This window comes from Caretta caretta, chromosome 2 (assembly GCF_965140235.1).
Source record: "Caretta caretta isolate rCarCar2 chromosome 2, rCarCar1.hap1, whole genome shotgun sequence".
NCBI lineage: Eukaryota > Metazoa > Chordata > Testudines > Cheloniidae > Caretta > Caretta caretta.
The window spans coordinates 26595541-26622928 of record NC_134207.1 but is presented as its reverse complement, the minus strand read 5'-3'; the positions used below and the strand labels follow the sequence as shown (position 1 = coordinate 26622928).

At 42.6% G+C, this 27388-nt stretch overlaps 1 protein-coding gene across 2 annotated transcripts; it reads left to right on the top strand.

Moving 5' to 3' along the window:
- Window positions 1-494: 494 nt before the first annotated feature.
- MED30 (mediator complex subunit 30) lies at window positions 495-27388 on the top strand. 2 transcript variants are annotated; one of them, XM_048841533.2, is made up of 6 exons: window positions 496-593; window positions 2824-2942; window positions 3305-3510; window positions 11605-11763; window positions 17357-17467; window positions 25965-27388. In XM_048841533.2, exons 3-6 carry the CDS (start codon window positions 3337-3339, stop codon window positions 26058-26060), a joined length of 540 nt encoding a protein of 179 aa, XP_048697490.1. In that variant the 5' UTR covers window positions 496-593; window positions 2824-2942; window positions 3305-3336; the 3' UTR covers window positions 26061-27388. The 2 variants fall into 2 exon arrangements, with proteins under 2 accessions (XP_048697489.1, XP_048697490.1); XM_048841532.2 differs by lacking the exon at window positions 2824-2942 and having other exon boundaries at window positions 495-593.

The window sequence follows — 27388 nt, the reverse complement described above, 5'->3', positions numbered from 1 at the left end:
AGTACTTGGGTTTGGCATCACACCAGCGCCTCCTGGAGCCCCAGCCCCTGGGTCCAGCCCACCAACCCAAACCTTCCCTTTCTCCTCGGCCGTTGCTCTGTGGAGAGCCAAACCGAAGCAGCTTGGAAGTTCGCATTCACACCAGGCTTCCTGCCTGCTCCGGTGCCCCCGGACAAAACGCTCCTGGACTGGCCAGCGCAAACAAACCCGAGCCACCGGGCTCTGGGGCGGCCCCAGTCCGCGTTTCTCGGCCGGCCAACAAGTCGCGCCCCCGAAAAATCGCACCCTCCACCCTAGCCGGGACGCGGCCCTGGAGACCACAGGGACGGCTCTGACCGCGGGCAACGCAACGCGCCGCGCCGCGCCTCGAGCCGCCTCGCGCCAGCGCCCCGAGCCGCAGCATTTGCCCCCTCCCGCGCGCTCCGCTCCCGCCTTCCCAGCCACGCGCCGCGTCTCGCCCCGCCCCTTCCTCTGGCGTCACTTCCCGCGCGGCCTCCCTTCCGCTTCTGTCTCTAGTCCAGTCATCTCCTTCCGCCTGGTTGTTTCCAGGGTAACTAGCCGCGCCGGTCGGAGACGGCTGTCGCCCGCCCGCCGTAAGTAGCTCAGCAGCGGGCTAGGGTTGCAGCCTGCTCTCAGCGACCTCCTCGGCGGAGGGGAGCCCTGCCCTGCCCTGCCCTTCTTCCCCGCGCCCCCGGAGAAGAGCAGTGCCCCTCCCCAGAGGTGTTAGGACTGCCTTCCCCGCCCCGGGCCAGGAATCCCCCCACCCTTTTCCCTTCCTCCCCCCACAGGTTCTTGGGACACTCCTTGCCCCACAAGAGGTCAGATTCACCCCCCACCCCCACCCCCGAGGACTGCATTCCCCACAGGGGAGAAAGTCTCCCCTCCCTATGAAGTGGAGGACTGTCCCAACCCTCCACTCCCCTCCAGCGGTGGGTCTCAACCTTTCCAGACTAATGGACCCCTTTCCGGGAGTCTGATTTGTCTTGTGTACCCCGAAGTTTCACCTCACTTAAAAACTACTTGCGTACAAAATTAGATATAAAAATACAGAAGTGTCACAAAAAGAACCAGGAGGACTTGAGGCACCTTAGAGACTAACAAATTTATTTGAGCATAAGCTTTCGTGGGCTAAAACCCACTTCATCCGATGCATGCAGTGGAAAATACAGAGGGAAGAGATATATACACAGAGAACATGAAAAAATGGGTGTTGCCATACACACTATAATGAGAGTGATCAATTAAGGTGGGCTGTTATCAGCAGGAGAAAAAAGCTTTTGTGGTGATAGGATGGCCCATTTCCAACAGTTGACAAGAAGGTGAGAGTAACAGTGGGGGCGGGGGGGAGAATAAGCATGCAGAAATAGTTTTACTTTGTGTAAAAGTGTCACAGTACGCTATCACTGAAAAATTGATTATGTTCTCATTTTTGCCATATGATAATAAGATAAATCAATTGGAATATAAATATTTTACGTACATTTCAGTGTATAGTATGTACAGCAGTATAAACAACTCACTGTCTGTGTGAAATATTAGTTTGTACTGACTTTGCTAGTGCTTTTTATGTAGCCTGTTGTAAAACTAGGCAATATCTAGATGACTTGATGTACCTCTGGAAGATATTTGCGCATGGGCCACGAGTATTGAAGGCAGGGGAAGGCTGTGCCTCCCCAAACAACCTTGCATGGCCCCACACACACTCTTCCCCCAGACTCCTTCCTGCGTTGTGCTGCGGGGGGGCTAGAGGGCTAACGGTGGCTGGTCTGTGATCTGGGGTTGGGGGAGGGAGGCCATGCTGCCCGCCCGCCCAGCCCTCCGGTGCTGTGGGGGGCACCGTCCACTCACCTGCCTGGCATTCCGGGGCTGGGGGAGGTCTCTGCCCGCTCACCCGCCGGTTGTTTCGGGGCTAGCGGGGCATTGGTGGCTGGAGGCGTGGGGGGGAAGCTGGCTGCCACGCCAGGAGGGGGTGGTCTCTGGGCTCCGGCGGGAGAGGCGGGGCCTCAGGCAGAAGGGGTGGTCCAGCCAGGGGCTAGCCTCCCTGAGCCAGGGATTCACCCGCCACGCATGCCTCTCTCCTGGTTGAGAGCCACTGCCCTTGAAGTCTCTGACTGACACCTCCACCCCTCAGGACAGTGGTGGGCAACTTGCAGTCCGTCAGGGTAATCTGCGGGCAGGCTGCGAGACAGTTTGTTTACATCAACCGTCTGCAGGCATGCCTGCCCGCAGCTCCCAGTGGCTGCCATTCATCGTTCCCAGCCAACGGGAGCTGTGGAAAGTGGTGCGGGCCTGCAGACGGTTGATGTAAACATACTGTCTTGCGGCCCACTAGCGGATTACCCTGACGGACCGCAGGTTGCCCATCACTGACTCAGGACTAAAGGACTGTGCCTCCTGCCTCCCCTGGAACTGCCCCTCCCCCCCCAGAAGCAGGAGCATAGGGAATTGGTTCCCGCCATCTTCCACTCTTCAGAGTCCAGTGACCTCCAAGTATGTTGCAGCCAGGAGGAAAGGATGGGGATTGATAACCCCCACACACTGGGTGTGGTGCAGCCCTTACAGTAACTGAGTAGTTGAGCCCATGTGTTCTCTCATTGTTTCCCACTAAGCTTCTGCTGGGCAACCCTACTGCTTTGACATGGTGCCCAGGCATCAGAACCATCTTCCTTGGGGTAGAAAGTTTTCGGCCTGCTTGCCTTTTTCTAGATGTTTGTACAGTGTGTAAAGCATCTAGAGTGCTAGAGAGGAGCTTGATAACCTAATGAAACAATATCTAGATATGGAATTTATTTTAAACTTTTTATTACACCTTTCATCCCAAAGCTGCTCACGGACTACACATACCGCCTGAAAAACAGCCACCTCTGAGGTGGTGAGGACAGCAATTGGGCTGACATCAGTTGTACAAGACAACAGTGGAAGGAAAGGAGTTTTGGCCAAAGGTACTAGGACAAACTCCTACTTGTAGGAAAAGTGCCCTAGAATCTTTCATATCCACATAGAGCAGATAGGAGACAAGACTCATCCAAATAATTCCTTTATAGTATGAACGGCATAGATATAAGTTGCTAGAATTGAATTCGTCCTACTGAGTTATAAACCTGTGGTTCAAGGAAGCTGAAGGTATTTCAAACCTGATGTTTAAAACACCAATCTGTCTTTTGCCTGTTTAGTAATGTAGTTTGTTTTTCATGTTTGGGATAGGGATGTCATGAGGAAAGGAACAGTATAGTAACCATACAGAGTTTTAATTGAGCATTCATGAACTATACTTCAGCATCTCTTTCTCCCTGTCTGTGTGCAGCCTTATTTTGTGGGATTGATTGGAGTCAGATCATGTCCACTCCTCCTCTCGCTGGGGCAGGGATGCCTCCTGGTGCTTTCTCAGGTCCACAGGCTCAAGCAGCCCGAGAAGTGAACACAGCTTCTCTCTGTCGCATTGGCCAAGAGACTGTGCAGGATATTGTATTTCGGACAATGGAAATCTTTCAGCTACTGAGGAATATGCAGGTGAGATGCAGAAAGACCTTCCCTTTTCATACTCTTCTGTTCCCTTCCTATCTCCTACCAACTAGTTGTTTAAAAAAAAAAAAAAAAAAGTAATACATTTGGAGGTGATCGGATGCATCATAGCATGTGTAGAAAGTGTTTTCAGTATTTGAGGGGGTAGTTTAGCTTAGAGCAAGTTCTTGACCAAAGTGTTTTCAGGGGTGAGAATATGTTGTCTGTATATTGCTGTTGGATTATTTCTGTAAATCTGTTCTTCCATCCTGGTTGCATGAGCATTGTGAATTAGAGAAAATCCTCATTTAGTGTACTGTGGGTACACGCTAAATGTAAGACTTTTGTCTTTATGTTTCTATTTTCTTTTAAGAAATAACAAAATTTGTTTGTATGCTAACTTCTTTTCTGTATTCTTGCTGGCCTTTGGGGATTATTTTGCCAGAGATCTTTTGGTCATCTTACTATAGAATAACATTTTCCATCCAAAACTGGGTGAAATTCTTAACGCTCTTTTTATACTCAGAAAGTGGTACAAGTAATTTTCAGTGTGAGGCTGGTTACTGAGTAAATAAACCCCAAGATGTAATTGTATTTAAAGAATAGAATCTGAGAAGATGAATTGGAATATAATCCTTTTATTTCTTCCTGTGACTATGATTTTATTTTTTAGTTGAACGTTCTTATATTGTAATTTTTTATCTATATCTAGGTATTTATGTCAGAAATTATTGCTAAAGCATTTTGATACTGAGCTTGATAACATCTCATAAAATTTTAAGATGGCATCCAATATCACATCTTCTACATCTTGCATAACCAGTTTAAGCATTCTGATGTTAAGAAGAATAGCATTGTGTTCATAATTAAACAGTCCCAGATCTTGGAAGGAGCTTTGCTCACGTAAACTCCTACACCTGCACAGAACCCTACTGACTTAAGTGATGGCAGGAGCACTTCTATGAGGAGCACATTGTAGCGGTGGGGTCTAAAAATAAACTAATGGCTGCTAGTGGTCACTGCATATTGTAAAAAGACTGCATATTGTTAGGGTATTTGTAATAACTGTTAACATCACTCTTCTCCTACTGTTTGAAATGACCCTTTGGAAGCTTGGATTTTATATATATATATATATATATATAATTTTTTGGTTGCTTATGCTCTTCTCCTGCTGAGTTGAAGTACTGTGCTTATTTTTATTTGTTTTTACTTGTGCTAGTTGTATCATAGCACTTGTTTTGGGAGGTGAGAGAAATACTAGAGGCCAGGTACTTGTATCCGTGGGAAGAATCCAACAATCATTGAAGTAAATGGGAGCTGAGTAGAAACGTTTTTGAGTATAAGACAGAATTTGGCCAACAAAGTGGAATAGCCTTTGTAAATTAATATATAACAAATTAAAAAGTTATAGCTTGAGAATTATTGCATTTCTAAGAGGTTTTCAGGAACTGTGCATCTTACTAGAGTTGCATAATTTTTTAATGAACAAGTTATTTTTTTAAAAATCCAGATTTAACTATGAAGAGTCATTTGAGCTTCTTCACTGTATTTGAATAAAAGTAAAGTGAGAAGTTTTGTAAAATAACTGCAAGAAAAATATGTATCCTTAAGGAGTATTGCTTTTAGCAATGGCCAATACAGTTAGATTAGGTATTGCAAATCCTCTATTATTGTAATGACATTAATATGATGCTATCCTTAAGTTAAAAGTAAAGGTGAAAAAAGAACAATTTATTTGTGGACTAAATAAGAAAGTAGAACCAGTGTACAGGTTGTACACTATTATTAACAGGACATAATCTAGTTGTCTGAAAATGTTCCTTAGATCAGAAAGGGAGGATACAAAAAATAATTTCTGAATAAATTATTTTTACAACATTTAAACACAATGAAAGAAACCATGTCTTCTATGAAATTCAATCCAATTCACATAGCCTTGAGCTGTTAAAACCCTTTGAGCTATAACTAGCAAATATATACAGTCTATCTTAGTTCTCTTTTCAACTCTTAAAGAAATGCTCACGCATTTGGTACAACTTAATGAAGTAATTAACTTAGATATAGGGGAAATAATGTTATTCAAAAATAAATGTTTTCTGTGTTATGTAACAGTACTAAAACCACTTCTGTAAAGTAAAGTAATGCACATTGGAAAAAATAACCCCAACTATACATACAATATGATGGGGCTAATATAGCTACAATTAATCAGGAGAAAGATCTTGGAGTCATCGTGGATAGTTCTCTGAAGACGTCCATACAGTGTGCAGCGGCAGTCCAAAAAGCATACGGGATGTTAGGAATCATTAAAAAAGGGATAGAGAATAAGACGGAGAATATCTTATTGCCCTTATATAAATCCATGGTACACCCACATCTTGAATACTGCGTACAGATGTGGTCCCCTCATCTTGAATACTGCGTACAGATGTGGTCCCCTCATCTTGAATACTGCGTACAGATGTGGTCCCCTCATCTCAAAAAAATATACTGGCATTAGAAAAGGTTCAGAAAAGGGCAACTAAAATGATTAGGGGTTTAGAACAGGTCCCATATGAGGAGAAATTAAAAAGGCTAGAACTTTTCAGCTTGGAAAAGAGGAGACTAAGGGGGGATATGATAGAGGTCTATAAAATCATGAGTGGTGTGGAGAAAGTGAATAAGGAAAAGTTATTTACTTGTTCCCATAATATCAAAACTAGGGGCCACCAAATGAAATTAGTGGGTAGCAGGTTTAAAACAAATCATAGAATCATAGAATAACAGAGTTGGAAGGGACCTCTGGAGGCCATCTAGTCCAACCCCCTGCCCAGAGTAGGACCAATCCCAACTAAATCATCCCAGCCAGGGCTTTGTCAAGTCTGACCTTAAAAACTTTTAAGGAAGGGGATTCCACCACCTCCCTAGGTAACGCATTCCAGTGTTTCACCACCCTCCTAGTGGAAAAGTTTTTCCTAATATCCAACCCAAATCTCCCCCACTGCAACTTCAGACCATTACTCCTTGTCCTGTCATCTGCTATCACTGAGAATAGTCTAGATCCATCCTCTTTGGATCCACCTTTGAGGTAGTTAAAAGCAGCTATCAAATCCCCCCTCATTCTTCTCTTCCGTAGACTAAACAATCCCAGTTCCCTCAGCCTCTCCTCATAAGTCATGTGTTCTACACCCCTAATCATCTTTGTTGCCCTTCGCTGGATTCTCTCCAATTTTTCCACATCCTTCATGTAGTGTGGGGCCCAAAACTGGACACAGTACTCCAGATGAGGCCTCACCAGTGTCGAATAGAGGGGAATGATCACGTCCCTCGATCTGCTGACAATGCCCCTACTTATACACCCCAAAATGCCATTGGCCTTCTTGGCAACAAGGGCACACTGTTGACTCATATCCAGCTTCTCATCCACTGTCACCCCTAGGTCCTTCTCTGCAGAACTGCTGCCTAGCCGTTCAGTCCCTAGTCTGTAGCGGTGCATTGGATTCTTCCGGCCTAAGTGCAAGACTCTGCACTTGTCCTTGTTGAACCTCATCAGATTTCTTTTGGCCCAATCCTCCAATTTGTCTAGGTCCCTCTGTATCCTATCCCTACCCTCCAGCGTATCCACCGCTCCTCCCAGTTTAGTGTCATCTGCAAACTTGCTGAGGGTGCAATCCACACCATCCTCCAGATCATTTATGAAGATATTGAACAAAACCAGCCCGAGGACCAACCCTTGGGGCACTCCGCTAGATACCGGCTGCCAACTAGTCATGGAGCCATTGATCACTACCCGTTGAGCCCGACAATCTAGCCAACTTTCTACCCACCTTGTAGTGCATCCATCCAGCCCATACTTCTTTAACTTGCTGACAAGAATACTGTAGGAGACCGTGTCAAAAGCTTTGTTAAAGTCGAGGAATAACACGTCCACTGCTTTCCCTTCATCCACAGAACCAATTATCTCATCATAGAAGGCAATTAGATTAGTCAGGCATGACTTGCCCTTGGTGAATCCATGCTGACTGTTCCTGATCACTTTCCTCTCCTCTAAGTGTTTCAGAATTGATTCCTTGAGGACCTGCTCCATGATTTTTCCAGGGACTGAGGTGAGGCTGACAGGCCTGTAGTTCCCAGGATCCTCCTTCTTCCCTTTTTTAAAGATGGGCACTACATTAGCCTTTTTCCAGTCGTCCGGGACCTCCCCTGAACACCATGAGTTTTCAAAGATAATGGCCAATGGCTCTGCAATCACATCCGCCAACTCCTTTAGGACTCTCAGATGCAGCGCATCCGGCCCAATGGACTTGTGCTCGTCCAGCGTTTCTAAATAGTCCCGAACCACTTCTTTCTCCACAGAGGGCTGGTCACCTCCTCCCCATGCTGTGCTGCCCAGTGCAGTAGTCTGGGAGCTGACCTTGTTTGTGAAGACAGAGGCAAAAAAAGCATTGAGTACATTAGCTTTTTCCACATCCTCTGTCACTAGGTTGCCTCCCTCATTCAGTAAGGGGCCCACACTTTCCTGGGCTTTCTTCTTATTGCCAACATACCTGAAGAAACCCTTCTTGTAAAAGGAATAAAAGGAAGTTCTTCTTTACTCAGTGCACAGTCAATCTGTGGAACTCCTTGCCATAGGAGGTTGTGAAGGCTAGGACTATAACAGGGTTTAAAAGAGAACTGGATAAATTCATGGAGGTTAAGTCCATTAATGGCTATTAGCCAGGATGGGTAAGGAATGGTGTCCCTAGCCTCTGTGTGTCAGAGGGTGGAGATGGATGGCAGGAGAGAGATCACTTAATCATTACCTGTTAGGTTCACTCCCTCTGGGGCACCTGGCATTGCCACTGTGAGTAGACAGGATACTGGGCTGGATGGACCCTTGCTCTGACCCAGTATGGCCTTTCTTATGTTCTCAGGATTTCATAGTAGAGTCCTTTTTGCAGAAAGTTATGACTGTATTTCCTTTCAATATTTGGTGTTATGGAAATCCACCCTAGCCTCTTCTTTTCTGTTACGAACCACAGAAATGTGACACTGAGCCCTAGTCTACACTACAAACTTATGTCAGTATAACTACATCGCTCAGGGGTGTGGAAAATTTGCACCCCTGAGTGCTGCAGTTATGCCAACCTAACTCCTGGTGTAGACAGCACTTTGTCAATGGGAGGGCTTTTCCTATTGACATAGCTACCTCCTCTTAGGAGGTTTAAAACCTATAGACTATGCTGAGTGGAAAAGGTGTCCTGTTGGTAGGTAGCATTTTCATTAAGCACTATAGCACTGCAAGTGTAGACAAACCCTTAGTTCATCACTTTGATTCATGGCTGAGGTGGCCAGCTAGATGCAGAGATCTCTCACTATTCATGATTTAACTTCAGTTACAGAATTCATATTTATAGTTGTGAGTATGATCACCTCCCAGATGAAAATAATGAAACAAATTCTTTCTCTCATTTCCGTTGGTGGGGAAACTTGAAAAGTAGAAGACATTTTGTTTTGTGATGAATGTGTATATGTGTCTGTGTAGAGAGCTTATTGTGGAAAAGCTAAGTTGATGAGGTGTATTTTGTATTAAGCTCTAATTTTGGAAGTTCTGTAAGAGTGAGTTCCATAGTCTAGGTCCAGACACCCATTCTCTCATCTGTGTCATGATCCTCCTCTCTTGGTAAACAGTTTCATGGTTCCAGTAGGATTTAGCTGTCAGTGGAGAGAGAAGTGATCTTAGGTAACAAATGTTAACCCCACAGAGAGCTATGAATTTTAAAATTAAAGCTGGTCAAAAAATGCCAAAAAACTACAAAATTATTTCATCAAAATGTTGAATTTTCAAAAAGTTTCAATCCTTTATAAATTGGTCATAAACAGAAACAATAATTGAAAAATTTAGAAATATTTTTCCTAAAAAATGTTGTTGAAACTTTATTTTTTTAAATAACTAACTAAAATGAACTGAATACAGACTCCAGTGCCTTTGCTAAGTGAGCCGACTGCTGCACTCTGCATTATGGAGCCTCTTTCCCTAATATACTGAATATGTCTGGGGCATAAGTGTGTGGATTACTGTGGTCAGATCTGTGTATGATACCAGAGAGCACAGTCTTCTGATTAGTCACAATAGAAAAGATGTTAGCATTTGAAAAACTATTTGAAGATATTAAATAAGAAGTTATTGACTATATAAAGGGTCTGTGATTACATAGGACTTGGGTTTGGCATATAAAATCAGCAGATAAGGTGCAAATTTTTAATGTAAAGAAAGTGGCTGGAACATCCATGACTGTTAGTCGGAGAGAAAAATGTAAAAAATAGGTTTGTCAAGAACTTACAAAAATTAATTGCGATTAATCACAGGATTAAAAAAATTAATCGCAATTATTATTGTTTAACAGCGCGACTAGAATACCATTTATTTAAATATTTTTGGACGTTTTCTACATTTTCAAATATATTGATTTCAATTACAACACAGAATACAAAGTGTACAGTGCTTACTTTATATTATTATTATTTTTATTACAAATGTTCGCACTGTAAAAAACAAAAGATATAGTATTTTTCAATTCACCTAATACAAGTACTGTAGTGCAACCTCTTTATCATGAAAGTTGAACTTACAAATGTAGAATTATGTACAAAAAATAACTGCATTCAAAAATAAAACAATGTAAAACTTTAGAGCTTACAAGTCCACTCAGTCCTACTTCAACCAATCATCCAAACAAACAACTTTGATTACAGTTTGCAGGAGATAATGCTGACCGCTTCTTGTTTACAATGTCACCTGAAAGTGAGAACAGGCATTCACATGGCACTGTTATAGCCAGTGTCTCAAGATATTTACTTGCCAGATGCGCTAAAGATTCATATGTTCCTTCACGCTTCAACCACCATTCCAGAGGACACGTGTCCATGCTGACGACAGGTTCCGCTCAATACGATCTAAAGCAGAGCAGACCGAAGCATATTTATTTTCATCATCCGAGTCAGATGCCAACAGCAGAAGATTGGATTTTCTTTTTTGGTAGTTCGGGTTCTGTAGTTTCCACATCCAGTTCCTCTTTTAAGACTTCTGAAAGCATGCTCCACAGCTTGTCCCGCTCAGATTTTGGACAGCACTTCAGATTCTTAAACCTTGGGTCAAGTGCTGTAGCTATCTTTAGAAATCTCACATTGGTACCTTCTTTGCGTTTTGTCAAATCTGCTGTGAAAGTGTTCTTTAAAATGAACATATGCTGGGTCATCAACCGAGACTGCTATAACATAAAATATATGGCAGAATGCAGGTAAAACAGAGCTGGAGACATACAATTCTCCCCCAAGGAGTTCAGTTACAAATTTAATTAATGGGTTATTTTTTTAATGAGCATCATCAGCATGGAAGCATGTCCTGTGGAATGATGGCTGAAGCATGAAGGGGCATACAAATATTTAGCATATCTGGCACATAAATACCTTGCAACACCAGCTACAAAAGTGCCATGCGAATGCCTGTTCTCACTTTTAGGTGACACTGTAAATAAGAAGCAGGCAGCAGTATCTCCCATAAATGTATACAAACTTGTTTGTCTCAGCGATTGGCTGAACAAGAAGTAGGACTGCGTGGACTTGTAGGCTCCAAAGTTGTACATTGTTTTGTTTTTGAGTGCAGTTATGTAACAAAAAAAGTCTACATTTGTAAATTACACTTTCACGATAAAGAGATTACACTACAGTACTTGTATGAGGTAAATTGAAAAATACTATTTTTTTTTACAGTGCAAATATTTGTAATAAAAAATAATAATGTAAAGTGAACTCTGTACACTCTGTATTCTGTGTTGTAATAGAAATCAATATATTTGAAAATGTAGAAAAACATCCAAAATATTTAATAAATTTCAATTGGTATTCTTATTCTATTGTTTAACAGTGCGATTAATCACTGTTAATTTTTTAATCGCAGTTAATTTTTTGAGTTAATCGCTGAGTTAACTGCGATTAATCGACAGCCCTAGTAAAAAAGAACTTTTTATAAACACTTCATTTTAGTTGATGGGATAGGATAGAAAGTTTGTTTTAGTAACTTTTTTTTGTTTGTTTTATTTTGTTAACTGTTTTCCTTTTTAAATTGTTTGGCTTCTTAAGCTACCAAATGGTGTTACTTATCATACTGGGACATACCAAGACAGATTAGCAAAGCTGCAAGAACATCTCCGTCAGCTATCAATACTCTTCAGGAAACTGAGATTAGTCTATGACAAATGCAATGAAAACTGTGCAGGGCTAGATCCTGTTCCCATAGAGGTAAGTATTTTCTTTGATATGTTTGATTGTTGGGTCTGATTTTTATTGTTTGTTTATGTTACAGTAGCACCCATTCCTTCAGATTGCTTGTTATACTCAGCTGTTGTCTCTGATTTTAAACAAGACTGTAAACCAGTGGTCCCCCAACTTTTTCTTTTGTGGCCTCTCTTACCCATAACGGAACCTGTCCAGCCCCTCCCCCAACCCCCACAACTACGGCTGGGAGCAGGACCGGAGCCACAGTCAGGAGCCGGGGCCACGAGCAGAGCCACAGATGGGGGCTAAGAGTGGGACTGGGGGCCGGGGCTGGGACTGGGAGCCAAGGCCAGAACTGCAGCTGGGGCCGCAGCCAGGGGTGAAGCCATGACCAGGACCCGAACTGAGGCTAGGGCTGGGGGTAGAGCAGGTCTGGGTGGCACTCCCTCCCCACCCCGTGTGGGCTGTCCTGGGCCCCACCACGCCCCCCCACCCGATGTTCCTCTGCTCCTCCCCGAGGGGCACACCCCACAGTTTGGGGACCACTGCTGTAAACTCTTCAGGGGACAGATTGTCACTTTGTGGAGCTGGTTGAAATTTTGAAGCTGTTTTTTTTAATTTAAAAAAAAATTAAAAGAGAACTAAATTTTTTTCATTTAGATTGAATGAGGGTTTTTTTACTTTTGGAAGGATGAAAAATTTGAAACATTTTTTTAAATGAAATTAAATTTCATTTCAGATTTTGGAGTAGTCTTTGCCCAGTAGAAAAAAAGGAGAAAAGGTTTTGGGGCTTTTTGTTTTAAAAAGCGGGAGAGAGTGAGACAGAGAGACAAACTGGGGAAAAACTTACTTTCTGTGTATCTTTTTTTATGCTTTTCCAGGGGAAAGAAATACATTTAGAGGAAAAAAAGTTAGAGTGGAGGTTTTTATCCACTACTTTCTCTCACATTTTTTCTTTTTCCAATTATTTTCCAGTGGGGAAAAAGTGAGAGGAAGAACACTGGATGGAAAATCTTTTTTCCATTCCAAAATTCCAAAAGTAAACAGAAAACCTGAGAGAAAATGAGAGTTTCTCCTTGATTTTTTTAATCTTTGTCAAATCTACCTTTTTTCCTTTGAAATTTAGACATGCCCTACTTACTCTGAGTTTACTGCGTAGCACAATGGGGCACCTATCCTCATTGGGCCTCTGGATACTATTGCTGCTGCTGTTACTACTAGTAGTAGATTTTTGAATTTTCTACACCGTTTTACTCTTGTATTTGTGGGCAGTTTAATATAAACATGGTGTTATAAGTTTTAAAATATTCACTAAACAGGAACAAAGAAATATAGGAAATTTAGGATCAGACCAGTGGTCCATCTAGACCAGAGGCGGGCAAACTTTTTGGTCTGAGGGCTGCATCGGGTTTCTGAAATTGTATGGAGGGCCGGTTAGGGGAGGCTGTGCCTCCCCGAACAGTGAGGCATGGCCTGGCCCCTGCTCCCTATTTGACCCCGCCACTTCTCGCCCCCTGACAGCCCCCCCCCCCCCCCCCCGGGACTCCTGCCCTATCCAACCCCTCCATTCCTTGATGGCCCCCTGGGAACCCCTGCCCCATCCACCCCCCTTCTCTCGGTCTCCTGATCACCCCCGGATCCCCCGCCCCTAACTGTCCCCCACCGTCCCATCCAACCTCCCCCCTCCTTCCTGACTGCCCCCCTGGGACTCCTGCCCCATCCAACCACACCCCTTCTCCCTGACTGCCCTGGACCCCTCTCCCCTAGCTGCCCCCCACCACCTCATTCAACCCCCTCCTCCTTCCTGACTGGCCCCCCAGGACCCCTACCCCATCCACTCCTTCTGTTCCCTGTGCCCTGACTGCCCCCCACCGCCCCATCCAACCCCTCCTCTCCTTACTCTCTGCCCCCTCTGGGACTCCTGCCCCCATTCAACCCCCGTTCCCCGCCCTCTGACCGCCCCAACCCCTCTCCATGCCCCTGGCCACCCCCCGAACTCCCCTGCCCTCTATCTAACCCCCTCTCCCCCCGCCCCGCTCCTTACTGCCTGGAGCCGCACCGCACAGCAGAAAGCTCTGCAGCCCCACCACCCAAAGCAGTGCGGCGGCGTGGCTGCGGGGGAGGGGGGACAGTCTCCCAGGCCAGGAGCTCAGGGGCTGGGCAGGATAGTCCCACGGGCCAAATGTGGCCTGCAGGACATAGTTTGCCCACCTCTGATCTAGACCAGTCTCTGACAAGATTACCACCCGCTTTAGAGAAAAGTACATGAAATCCTGCAGCAGGCTGTTATGGGATAATCCGCTCCATGGAAAGTTTCCTCCCAACCCCTGATAGATGGAGTTGACTTATGCCCCATAGCATGTAAATTTATATCCTTTCTTGGAGATTGTTTATGGGATTTGGGTTTTTTTTAAGCATTTGCTATTATATATATGGATATTTTGTTATCCATATTAATGTCCAATCCCTTTCTGACTCCTTCTAATCTCATGGCCTCAGTGATATCTTGTGCAATGAGTTTCATTGTGCTTTGTGTGGAAGAAGTTTCATTTTATTGGTTTTGAGTTTGCTAACTTTGAGTTTCATTTTGTTCCTCTTGTGTTTTATGAGACAGGGTGAATAGAAGCTGAATCTACTAGACCATTCACTATTTTGTGTCCCTTTGTCATATTCCCTCTTAGGGCCTTTAATTATCTTCTATTATGAAAGTGAAAAAGTACAGTTGGTACACACAGTATCTTGAAGAGGTGGAATTTGGGCTGAATATAGCAAAATGGTATTGTATTGTGAATGCAGAGAAATTGTCCTCCGGTTTAAAAGGAAGTGTGTGTGTTAAGTCAAGCACTCTTCCAGTTCCCAGATATCTATAACTAACATTCTATCAATAAAGCTAGATTAAGAAAAGGTCGCATAACCATAACTCTGTCCCCTTGTGCATTGCTTTTGATGTAGTCTCTAATTACATACTAGTACAATATAGTGTTCTACTTATATTAATTAATTTATATTAATTTAGCTCCCGTCCTGCCACTGATTCCATCAGAACCAGTTGCAGGATTCTGGCTTTAGATTACATGTGAACCATCTTTAAAAAAAATTTTTTTCATTGTTGCTATACTCTGTTTTCATTGGCAATCTTTATTTACTTAAATGTTCTAAAATAAATCTCTCTTCAATTTATATATGTTAATATAGTTGGTATCCTTGTACTGTTCAACTCCTTTTCAACCAACAGATCAGTACGTGAGGCAATTAACTATGAAGCTGGCCTAGCTACCAACTTTCTTTGCCTGAATTTCCTGAATGTTGAGTGCTTAACTGTTCAATTTGAATGTTCTTAGTCACTTTTATCAAAAATTACATTTGGTTTAGAGATCAAAGAAATTCCATAGTGTAGAATATTTGGCTGTATGCTACCAGAATGCCTTCTCCTTGCCTTGCAGGGTAATAAAGGAAGCCCTCCTCCAGAGAACCTTAGTAGCTAAGTAGCTTCTGCCTTATAGGATGCAAATATTATAAGTCATGCACTTTCATTACATTTTCACTGTACAGCTTAGATGCACATATGCAGTGTGGAATTCATTGGCTATCCACTTTAACAAGATTAATGAGAATTCTGTGCAAAATGTATTTCACGTGCATGAAATTCAATTTTCAATAGGTTAAATCAGAGCTAGTTTTCACCAGTATATTCAAAGGTGGTAATTTTAGAATGAGGACTCCTACATGCCAAATTTAAACTTCCTACCCACATCCATTTTACTCCTAGAGTTGTAAAAAAAAAAAAAAAAAGGCATTTGATTTTTTTTTTAAATTGGGGATGTCTGAGGAAGATGGGAGGTTCCACTCTTGTACTTTAAAATACATTTAATGTCTTTGCTCAACTTAAAAAAATAAAAACCTCCCTTAAACAGAGACCAATCCTGCAAAGTTATGGTACAAGGGGTAACTGTTTCAGTAAGTTATGAATGTCTGAAAATGGGTTAGGATGGAAATTATCATGCTATCTGAGGTTTAACAGATATATTTGGACTGCATAAATGATTTAGTATTCATGATTTCTCTTCCTTTCACATTCCCTCAGCATAAATGGTTCAGTTTCCAATGTAGCTGAATAACAGATGAATGTGCATTTGATTGAGAACCTATTCCCTAATCCTTAACCCTTGTCTTCTCCTTACACATTTCCAGTAATTACTAGTCTTAGTTTTGGCTGTTCTCTGTTTAAATTTAAGAGGATCTTATTCTACTAGCAGCTTCATCTTTTCTCAGTGCCTAACGTCTGAGGACTCAGACATTGTGTTGACATTTAGAAGTGTTCCATATTCTCAATTTTTTTCAGAAATGGGAGTTTAAAGACGAAACAATGGACTGTGTGCCTTCACATACAAGTTCCATTAACTCTAAGATCTAATTCTAAATTGTTGTAGGGTACTGCTTTTGAATCAGAGTAGTATTTTTTTGCTATGCAGAAAAATACTTCTGTCTATAATTTTTATATACAAATTGGTTGGATTTTCTTTTGAAGGAAGGATATGAGTGTTAAAGTTCATTTAGGACTCTTCATCAGATTTTGTTTCAGACTGTTTCTCTTTACAGTGGCAGTTTGTAGGAAATGATGAAACATGGGTTATTTGATCTGATCACAATGGAAAATATTTAAGACAAAATTCATATTTGACATATTTTTCTGTTAAGATCTTTCTATTTGAATCAACCTATAATGGTCAAAAATACAAAGACATCATAATATAGACTTCTTAAAATATTAAAGGCTAGATTTTGCCTCTTTTAAACCACAGCCCATGTTGAGGCCTGCATAAAGCTGCAGTGGCCCAAGCATATGTCTATGAGGCATTGTGCCTATTTGAAGCACAATACCCTTCCCTGGTGTACGGCGGTGCTTGCTGGAGCCATTCTGTGGGCCTTTGCGGGGGAAGGGAGGTGTTGAGTAAGCCATGTCCCTTAGGCAATTTGAACTCCCAGAGAAAGCAATGATGTCTTTGCTCTCTTTCCAAAGGCTAAGGACAATCTGGCCCTAATATTGCACACCTGTAAAAAGAAACTTTCCTTCTTATCCTCTGTCTGCCACTGTTCCTCTTTCCCTCTTCTCACTTACTCCCCCCTCCCCCCCCCAAAAAAAAGGGAAACAAAGGAGTGGTTCAGATTAAGAACTCTGTATTTGCATATATTCCAGTGCAGAGCTCCCATTGCCCACTGAATGAGAGCTGCAGGGTTAGCATATTTTAAAATCAGTTTCTTCTGTTCCTTGATTCTGTAAAAAATACTGTTTACAAGCTTGACAGTATTAAAATAATAATACTAAATAGTCCTAAATACTCTCTAAATACTAAACATTTACAAACATAAGCTTCAGATCAGGAAACTTGTTAAGATTTCTGTTTAATGTATTTAAACTACTGAGAGCAGAGGTTTATAATGGAAATGACATTGGCACAGAAATGCTTCATTTTGACTGTATTGCCATAAATGTAGATGAGAAGTTTATTTTGGCCCCATAGTTCTGGAGCATATACTATCGTTCTCTTCAAATTTTTACCATACATAGCAAAAATAGTTTTTTACTTGAACTTTAACATTTGGTTCACCTTCATAGCAACTTATTCCATATGTTGAGGAGGATGGATCCAAGCATGATGATCGTGGTGTTGCAAGCCAGCTTCGTTTTGCTAGTGAGGAAAGAAGGGAAATCATGGAAGTAAATAAGGTAACAAAGTTCAGATTGACTTGCATGACGCAGAAAATATGTTGCTTTGTCCATGTGAAGCTTGTATTACTAGATTGCTCCATAAAATGCAGTGTGTTTGCTATTTGGCCCCAAGTAACAAATAGTTCAGGAGTAAACATTTCTTGTGTATCAGGATTTCAGCGTTCTCCATCATAGAATCATAGAATATCAGGGACGGAAGGGACCTCAGGAGGTCATCTACTCCAACCCCCTGCTCAAAGCAGGACCAATCCCCAACTAAATCATCCCAGCCAGGGCTTTGTCAAGTCTGGCCTTAAAAACCTCTAAGGATGGAGATTCCACCACCTCCCTAGGTAACGCATTCCAGTGTTTCACCACCCTCCTAGTGAAAAAGGTTTTCCTAATATCCAACCTAAATCTCCCCCACTGCAAATTGAGACCATTACTCCTTGTTCTGTCATCTGCTACCACTGAGAACAGTCTAGAGCCATCCTCTTTGGAACCCCCTTTCAGGTAGTTGAAAGCAGCTATCAAATCCCCCCTCATTCTTCTCTTCCACAGACTAAACAATCCTGGTTCCCTCAGCCTCTCCTCATAAGTCATGTGTTCCAGTCCCCCAGTCATTTTTGTTGCCTTCCGCTGGACGTTTTCCAATTTTTCCACATCCTTCTTGTAGTGTGGGGCCCAAAACTGGACACAGTACTCCAGATGAGGCCTCACCAATGTCGAATAGAGGGGAACGATCACGTCCCTCGATCTGCTGGCAATGCCCCTACTTATACACCCCAAAATGCCATTGGCCTTCTTGGCAACAAGGGCACACTGTGGTCTCATATCCAGTTTCTCGTCCACTGTAACCCCTAGGTCCTTTTCTGCAGAACTGCTGCCAAGCCATTCGTTCCTAGTCTGTAGCGGTGCATTGGATTCTTCCGTCCTAAGTGCAAGACTCTGCACTTGTCCTTGTTGAAACTCATGAGATTTCTTTTGGCCCAATCCTCTAATTTGTCTAGCTCCCTCTGTATCCTAACCCTACCCTCCATCGTATCTGCCTCTCCTCCCAGTTTAGTGTCATCTGCAAACTTGCTGAGGGTGCAATCCACACCATCCTCCAGATCATTAATAAAGATATTGAACAAAACCGGCCCGAGGACCAACCCTTGGGGCACTCCACTTGATACCGGCTGCCATCTAGACATGGAGCCATTGATCACTACCCGTTGAGCCCGACAATCTCGCCAGCTTTCTATCCACCTTATAGTCCATTCATCCAGCCCATACTTCTTTAACTTGCTGGCAAGAATACTGTGGGAGACTGTGTCGAAAGCTTTGCTAAAGTCAAGGAACAACACGTCCACTGCGTTCCCCTCATCCACAGAGCCAGTTATCTCGTCACAGAAGGCAATTAGATTAGTCAGGCATGACTTGACCTTGGTGAATCCATGCTGACTGTTCCTGATCACTTTCCTCTCCTCTAAGTGTTTCAGAATTGATTCCTTGAGGACATGCTCCATGATTTTTCCAGGGACTGAGGTGAGGCTGACAGGCCTGTAGTTCCCAGGATCCTCCTTCTTCCCTTTTTTAAAGATGGGCACTATATGAGCCTTTTTCCAGTCATCCGGGACCTCCCCTGAACACCATGAGTTTTCAAAGATAATGGCCAATGGCTCTGCAATCACATCCGCCAACTCCTTTAGGACTCTCAGATGCAGCGCATCTGGCCCAATGGACTTGTGCTCGTCCAGCGTTTCTAAATAGTCCCAAACCACTTCTTTCTCCACAGAGGGCTGGTCACCTCCTCCCCATGCTGTGCTGCCCAGTGCAGTAGTCTGGGAGCTGACCTTGTTTGTGAAGACAGAGGCAAAAAAAGCATTGAGTACATTAGCTTTTTCCACATCCTCTGTCACTAGGTTGCCTCCCTCATTCAGTACGGGGCCCACACTTTCCTTGACTTTCTTCTTGTTGCTAACATACCTGAAGAAACCCTTCTTGTTACTCTTAACATCTCCTGCTAGCTGCACCTCCAGGTGTGATTTGGCCTTCCATATTTCACTCCTGCATGCCCAAGCAATATTTTTATACTCTTCCCTGGTCATTTGTCCAGTCTTCTACTTCTTGTAAGCTTCTTTTTTGTGTTTAAGATCAGCAAGGATTTCACTGTGAAGCCAAGCTGGTCGCCTGCCATATTTACTCTTCTTTCTACACATCGGGATGGTTTGTCCCTGTAACCTCAATAAGGATTCTTTAAAATACAGCCAGCTCTCCTGGACTCCTTTCCCCCTCATATTATTCTCCCAGGGAATCCTGCCCATCAGTTCCCTGAGGTTGTCAAAGTCTGCTTTTCTGAAGTCCAGGGTCCATATTCTGCTGCTCTCCTTTCTTCCTTGTGTCAGGATCCTGAACTCGACCAGCTCACAGTTGCTGCCTCCCAGGTTCCCATCCACTTTTGCTTCCCCTACTAATTCTTCCTGGTTTGTGAGCAGCAGGACAAGAAGAGCTCTGCCCCTAGTTGGTTCCTCCAGCACTTGCACCAGGAAATTGTCCCCTACACTTTCCAAAAGCTTCCTGGATTGTCTGTGCACCGCTGTATTGCTCTCCCAGCAGATATCAGGGTGATTGAAGTCTCCCATGAGAACCAGGGCTTGCGATCTTGTAACGTCCGTGAGTTGCCAGAAGAAAGCCTCATCTACCTCTTCCCCCTGGTCCGGTGGTCTATAGCAGACTCCCACCACTGCATCACCCTTGCTGCTCACACTTCTAAACTTAATCCAGAGACTCTCAGGTTTTTCTACAGTTTCATACCGGAGCTCTGAGCAGTCATACTGCTCTCTTATATACAGTGCAACTCCCCCATCTTTTCTGCCCTGCTTGTCCTTCCTGAACAGTTTATATCCATCTCCATGACAGTACTCCAGTCATGTGAGTTGTCCCACCAAGTCTCTGTTATTCCAATCACATCATAATTCCTTGACTGTGCCAGGACTTCCAGTTCTCCCTGCTTATTTCCCAGGCTTCTTGCATTTGTGTATAGGCACTTGAGATAACTTGGTGTTTGTCCTGCTTTCTTAGTATGAGGCAGGAGCCCTCCCCTCTCGCGCTCTCCTGCTCGTGCTTCCTCCCAGTATCCCATGTCCCCACTTACCTCAGGGCTTTGGTCTCCTTCCCCTGTGAACCTAGTTTAAAGTCCTTCTCACTAGGTTAGCCAGCCTGCTTGCAAAGATGCTCTTCCCTCTCTTTGGGAGGTGGAGCCCGTCTCTGCCTAGAACTCCTCCTTCTTGGAACACCATCCCATGGTCAAAGAATCCAAAGCCTTCTCTCCAACACCACCTGCGTAGCCCTTCATTGACTTCCACGATTCGACGGTCTCTACCCAGGCCTTTTCCTTGATGGGGAGGATGGATGAGAACACCATTTGCACCTCAAACTCCTTTATCCTTCTTCCCAGAGCCACGTAGTCTGCAGTGATCCGCTCAGGGTCATTCTTGGCAGTATCATTGGTGCCCACGTGGAGAAGCGGGAAGGGGTAGCAATCCGAGGGCTTGATGAGTCTCGGCAGTCCCTCCGTCACATCGTGAATCCTTGCTCCTGGCAAGCAGCAGACTTCTTGGTTTTCCCGGTTGGGGCGGCAGATAGATGACTCAGTCCCCCTGAGGAGAGAGTCCCCGACCACCACCACCTGCCTCTTTCTCTTTGGAGTGGTGGTCATGGAACCCCGATCCCTAAGACAGTGCATCTCGTGCCTTTCAATTGGCGGAGTCTCCTTCTGTTCCCTTCCCTCAGATGTATCATCTAGTCCACTCTCCGCATTAGTTCCTGTGGAGAGAACATGAAAACGGTTGCTTACCTGTATCTGCGTTGCTGGTACATGGATGCACCCCTTTCTTCTTCTGGAGGTCACATGCTGCCAAATTTCTTCACTGTCCTCCTGTCCCCGCTGCGCAGCCTGCTCTGAATCTTCAGAACACTGTGTTCGTAGAAGCATATCCTGACGTCTGTCCAGGAAATCTTCCGTTTCTCTTACGCAACGCAGGGTCGATACTTGTTTCTCCAGACCTTGAACCTTCTCTTCCAATATGGAGACCAGCTTGCACTTTGTACAGACAAAGTCGCTTCTGTCCTGTGGCAGAAAGACAAACATGGCACATCCGGTTTGTTCAGCAATTTTTGATTTTGTTCTACTGGTTGATTGCGGAGTTAAGGCACCCCAACAATCAAAACTGTGTTGCTCTCTACAGTGTTTCCTAGCCAGTGCAGTGAGATTTTCATGAATGAGGTACATTTGGGTTTGTACCTAGTAGTTCTATTTAGTATTTGGCGAGCAGATTGGGATGAGATCATAGTTGGGTTCTCTGTGGCTTTGAAGCTTCTCCAGGAATGGTGGATAGCAGAATGTATATACAATGTAAGATGTGAAAATATTATCAGAACTATGTTGTGGATTAATAATGAACTGTAGGGCTGCCACTCCAACACCTTTCATGAGTAATAAATTCCTTGTTTGAAGAAAGAAAAAAAAAAGGGTCTGCTTTTTGTATTTCGAGAAATTGAAGAAGAACTTTTCTTTTGTCAAGTGTAGCATTTATGATACACTAACTGGTTCAAGAAAATGTATCAGATATGCTAAAGATGCTGTTAAATTTTCAGTCTGAATGGCAGGTATAGTTACTAATTAAAATTTTATTCAAATCAGTGTAGAAAGGTTACTAAAATATACAGCATCACTAAAGCACAAGTAGTTGGTCCTTCAAATTGTAAAACATAAAGATAGGATTAAATATTTGAAGGGTTGGAATAGACGTATGTGTAAATACTAAGCAGAAAGCAGTACAGGTATATGTAAAATAGACAGAAAACAACTGAACAAAAGAAATATCTAGATTCCAAGTAATTAAAATAAGTGGTAGAGGGAAATACCAGAAAATCCACTGAAAATATTTCTTTGATGTTTGAACTTTTCAATTCCCAATTAGAGAGGGAAAGATATTACATAAAACCCTATATTTATTCACACACTGTATAGGCAAAAACATGGGGACAGCATGTGAATTGAGAGAAAAGCAACTGAAAGCTTTTCTGTTGTATTTTATCTTCTTATATGTTGATGTAGAGGGATTGTATATATTAAATCCTGTATAATGTTATACTGTGAATTTATGCACATTTATTTGCAATCTTTAACTGTTAATAAACATAACTGTCTGTATTTACTGTGTGTTTGATAGTTTTATGACATGTTTTTACCCTTGTTGTTTTACTTGTATGCAAATTGGTTTTTTAAACCTCCTTGGCATGATCTTGTGGAATTTCATAAATGTTTAAGCTTTCTTTTAACAAAATAAATTAATAATAATAGAAATGTAGGACTGGAAAGGATCTCAGTAGGCCATCTAGTCCAGTCCCCTGCACTGAGGCAAAACTGAGTACTATATCTAGACCTCTCTGACAGGTGTTTGTTTAACCTCTCCTTAAAAACCTCTAATGACAGAGATTCTATAACCTCCCTAGGTAATTTGTTTCAGTGCTTAACTACCATTACACTTAGGAAGTTTTTCCTAATGTCTAACCTAAATCTCCCTTGCTGCAATTTAACCCCATTACTGCTTGTCTGTCCTCAGTGGATAATGAGAGCAATTTATCACCCTCTTTTTTATGACAATCTTTTATGTACTGGAAGACTGTTATCCTGTCCCCTCTCAGTCTTCTGTTCTCCAGACTAAACAAACCCAATTTTTTTCAGTCTTTCCTTGTAGGTCATATTTTCTAGACGTTTAGTCACCTTTGTTGCTCTCCTCTGGACTTTCTCCACTTTATCTACATCGAAGTGTGGTGCCCAGAACTGGACACAGTACTTCAGTTGAGGCCATATCAGTGCTGAATGGAAAAATTACATCTAGTGTCTTGCTTGCAACACTCCTGTTAATACATTCCAGAATAATGTCTGCTTTTTTGCAACGGAATTTCATTGTTTACTCATATTTAGTTTGTGCTCCAATATAACACCCAGATTCTTTTTTTCAGTACTCCTTCCTAAGCAGTCATTTCTCATTTTGTTTTTGTGCAGTTTATACTCCTGGGGGAATTCTGCACCAAAAAAATTAAAAATTCTGCACACAATATTTTAAAATTCTGCAAAATAGTGCATATTTTATTTGTCAAAATAACGCAATATAATGGTGCCAGTTTCCATTATTTTGATAATTTATTTCAAAATGTCTGCTAGCAAGTATGTCTGTAACAATACAGTCCAAAAAACCTGATTCTGGTAGAGTTTTTTTGACAAATAGATTCCTTATTAGGCATATTAATACAGAACTTTGAGTAATTCATTTAAATTAAAATACAGAACTGTATTTCCTGCATCTGTCAGAAGCAGCGCAAAGGCTTGGGGGGCGTCAGGGGTAATGGAGGAGTTGAGGGAGAGGGAAGGAGCCTGGAGTGAACCTGGAGGGTTGCGGGGTGTGGGTGGGAGAAATATAGTATAGGTTTTTCGTGGGGGGAAGGGTTGGGATTGTTAGGGAATTGAGGAGACTCCCCCATTCAGTCAGGTACATCTGCCCCTGTCCCCGTACTCCCCATCCCCATGGGTCTCTGCAGCCTCCTCCCCCATCTTCAGGCTCAACGCTGTCACCCCACTAGCTCCTGAGTCCATGCCTCAGTCTGTTCCCCCACTAGCCATTCTGAACCCCAGTATCTGACACCCCCGCAGCAGCCCTGTGTGCCCCACGCTGTCCTAATCTGGCTCCGCAGGCAGGGTGCTCTGATGAAGTTCTACTCCTGGGGGAATTCTCTGCCACTGGGCATGCACAGATTCCCCCCCCCCCACACACACAGAAAATGTATTCTGCCCCAGAAGTGCTACAGTTCCACCTTTTGCCCACCAGAGGCCACTGTGGTGCCAGAACAGCCAGCTGCATTCATGCTGCTAACTGTTCTGATGCCACAGCAGCCTCTGGTGGGCGAAAGGCAGAACTGCAGCATCTCTTGGGCAGAAATATATTTTCTGCGGGGAAGAACTTAGTTTGATGGGAGGGCTTCTCCTGTCGACATAGCTACTGCCTCTTAGGGCCTATCTACACTATCCGCTGGATCGACAGGCAGCGATCGATCCAGTGAGGGTCGATTTATCGCGTCTAGTATAGATGCGATAAATCAACTGCTGAGCACTCTCCTGTCAACTCACCGGTACTCCACCAGAACAAGGAGCGCAAGTGGAGTCGACGGGACATCGTCAGCTGTCAACTTACCGCAGTGAAGACACCGCAGTAAGTAGATCTAAGTACGTCGACTTCAGCTACGCTGTTCACGTGGCTGAAGTTGCATATCTTAGATTGACCCTGCGCTGTAATGTAGACAAGCCCTTAGAGAGGTGGAGTACGTATGCTGATGGGAGAAGCTCTCCTGTTGGCATAGATAGCCTTTTCACTATGCACTAGAGCACCACAGCTGCAGCACTCTAAATATAGACAAGCCCTGATTTTGCTGGTCCCCTAACCCTACGGTATTTGTGTACCGCAGAATGTAGAATGAATAGGATGCCCTATTTGCTGGCCTGCACATCAGTTGTAAATCGGGGTTGAGCTGCTTTGGGAGAGCTGTTGAAAAAACTTGAACAGCTCTTTTCCTCACACTATGCCTGGTTCAGACCACCTCAGTTACAAACCCCTCGGGAATGGAGGTTGTTCAGAACTCTGAAATGTTCGTAACTCCGAACAAAATGTTATGGTTGTTCTTTCAAAAGTTCACAACTGAACATTGACTTACTACAGCTTTGAAACTTTTCTATGCCAAAGAAAAATGCTGCTTTTAACCATCATAATATAAATGAAACAAGCACAGAAACAGTTTCCTTACCTTGTCAATTTTTTTTTAAACTTTCCCTTTATTTTTTTTAGTTTATGTTTAACACAGTACTGTTTTGTATTTTCTTTCTTTTGTGGGGGAGGGGGAAGTCTATGATGCTGCCAGATTGCGTACTTCCTATTCCAAATGAGGTGTATGGTTGTCCGGTCAGTTCCTTAATTGGTGTTTGTAACTCTGAGATTCTACTGTACTACTAATCCACACTTTTCTAAGCACTCAATTCACACAAAATATGTTCACATAAATTTACCTGTTTCCCCCTTACACCTTTTAACTAGTTCAGACTGTGAAGTTTTTTCTTCCTACAGAAACATGCTTTTGTTGCTTTAAGGGCTTTGCTAATATCTTCTGATGCCCACAAGCACTCAGTTTTTAAAGGAGCTTGTTTGTTTTGTGAGAGACAAGGGTTCTGACCAAAAGACTGTTGAGAAAAGAAACAGTATTCCCACAGCACTCCTTAATTCCTGGTTTTTCTAATCCTCTAAGAATACATTTTAAAGAGAGCATGGCATTCAGTTGATGACGATGGGAGCACTGATGTGTGAGAATAAACCCCCTGTGCTACATTATGTAGTATGATTATTTTTTTTAATTGAAATTCCAATTACATAGTCTGGGCTTGATCAAACACCACTTGATAAATTCTTTCTTTTCACAGAAACTGAAACAGAAGAATCAGCAGCTGAAGCAAATTATGGATCAATTACGGAATCTCATTTGGGACATAAATGCCATGTTGGCAATGAGGAACTGAACTATGATACAATTTAAGTATTTTTTGTAATTATGAAAATAGACTTTCTTTATTTTTTTGAAAATACATAATTTCTTTTTTCTAAAAAGCCATTCATTTTCCCCTCTCCTTATCCCACTGGTATACAAAACTCCTTTAATGTTACTATGTGGTTTCTTTTGTGATATTTAAATGTATTGGTTCTGTTTATGTAAACAATTCATCATGTAATTTGTACACACAATAGAGACTCATTTGTGTTTACTACAATAAGCTTTGTAACCTGTAGTCATATTTTGGTTAGCATTCCAATTCCGCTGTTTTTGGGTTTTTTTAAAGCTGACTTCAAAACTTGTGTTTTTAAATAAATTTCTCAATGTTTAAACAAATAAAGCTTTTGTTTAAAATATAGTCAGTATTCAAATATGTTCAATGTATTTTCAGTATTTTCAGTGGTCTGTAGTGAAGAACACTCAGGTGAGAAAGAAGGGAATGTAAGTGATACTAAGGAAATTTAAGATAAAGAATTATAGTTCTTATGTAAGTAATAATTGGATCCTAGGATGATTCATAATTCATAATATGAATTGCCATGCCAAATCAGATGATTAGTTCATTTTGTCCAGTGTTGTGTGTCTGACAGAGGACAGAACTGGATGTTTCAGAGCAAAGTGCAAGAAGCCACATGCAGAACAGTACTGGAATAACCTGCCTTTAGGGGATGCGATAGTTTCCTCCTAACTCTTGTCCTTGACTAAAGAGTTACACATCCTGAAACATAAACATTTGTGTCTCTGATTTTTATCTTGTCTACTGTAACTGTAAATGTTCTTATTATCCTTTATATATGTCTAATTTTCTTGAATCCTTCTAAGCTGTTGAATTCAGAGTTGTCTGTGGCATTGAGTTTGACAGATCAATTACATAATTTGGTTTAAAGATAATATTTCTTTTTATCAGTTTTAAATTATTGGCTTTCAGTTCATTGGATAGCACTCTTATTCGTATATTCTGAGAAGGGATCACCGTGAGTGCCTGATTTCTTTTCCTGTATATCATTCATTTGTTCTATATTTATGCTGTCTCTAAATTGAGCAGTCTTATTCTTTTCAATCTCTTGCTATAGAGGTCTCCCCATTCCTCATTTTTTGTCCTCTTCTCTGAATCTCCCCTCTGCCCCCGCCTTATGTTTTTTAGATGAGGTGACCAACCAGAGGTTGAATGCAGTATTCCAGGTGAGCCATGTACTAGTGTGTAATGGAATTTGTATACTCCTACCTGAGTGTTTTGGTTGCTGCAATTGCCTGTTGTGCTTTGACCAAATTTTTCATTAAATTGTTCAGCATGAC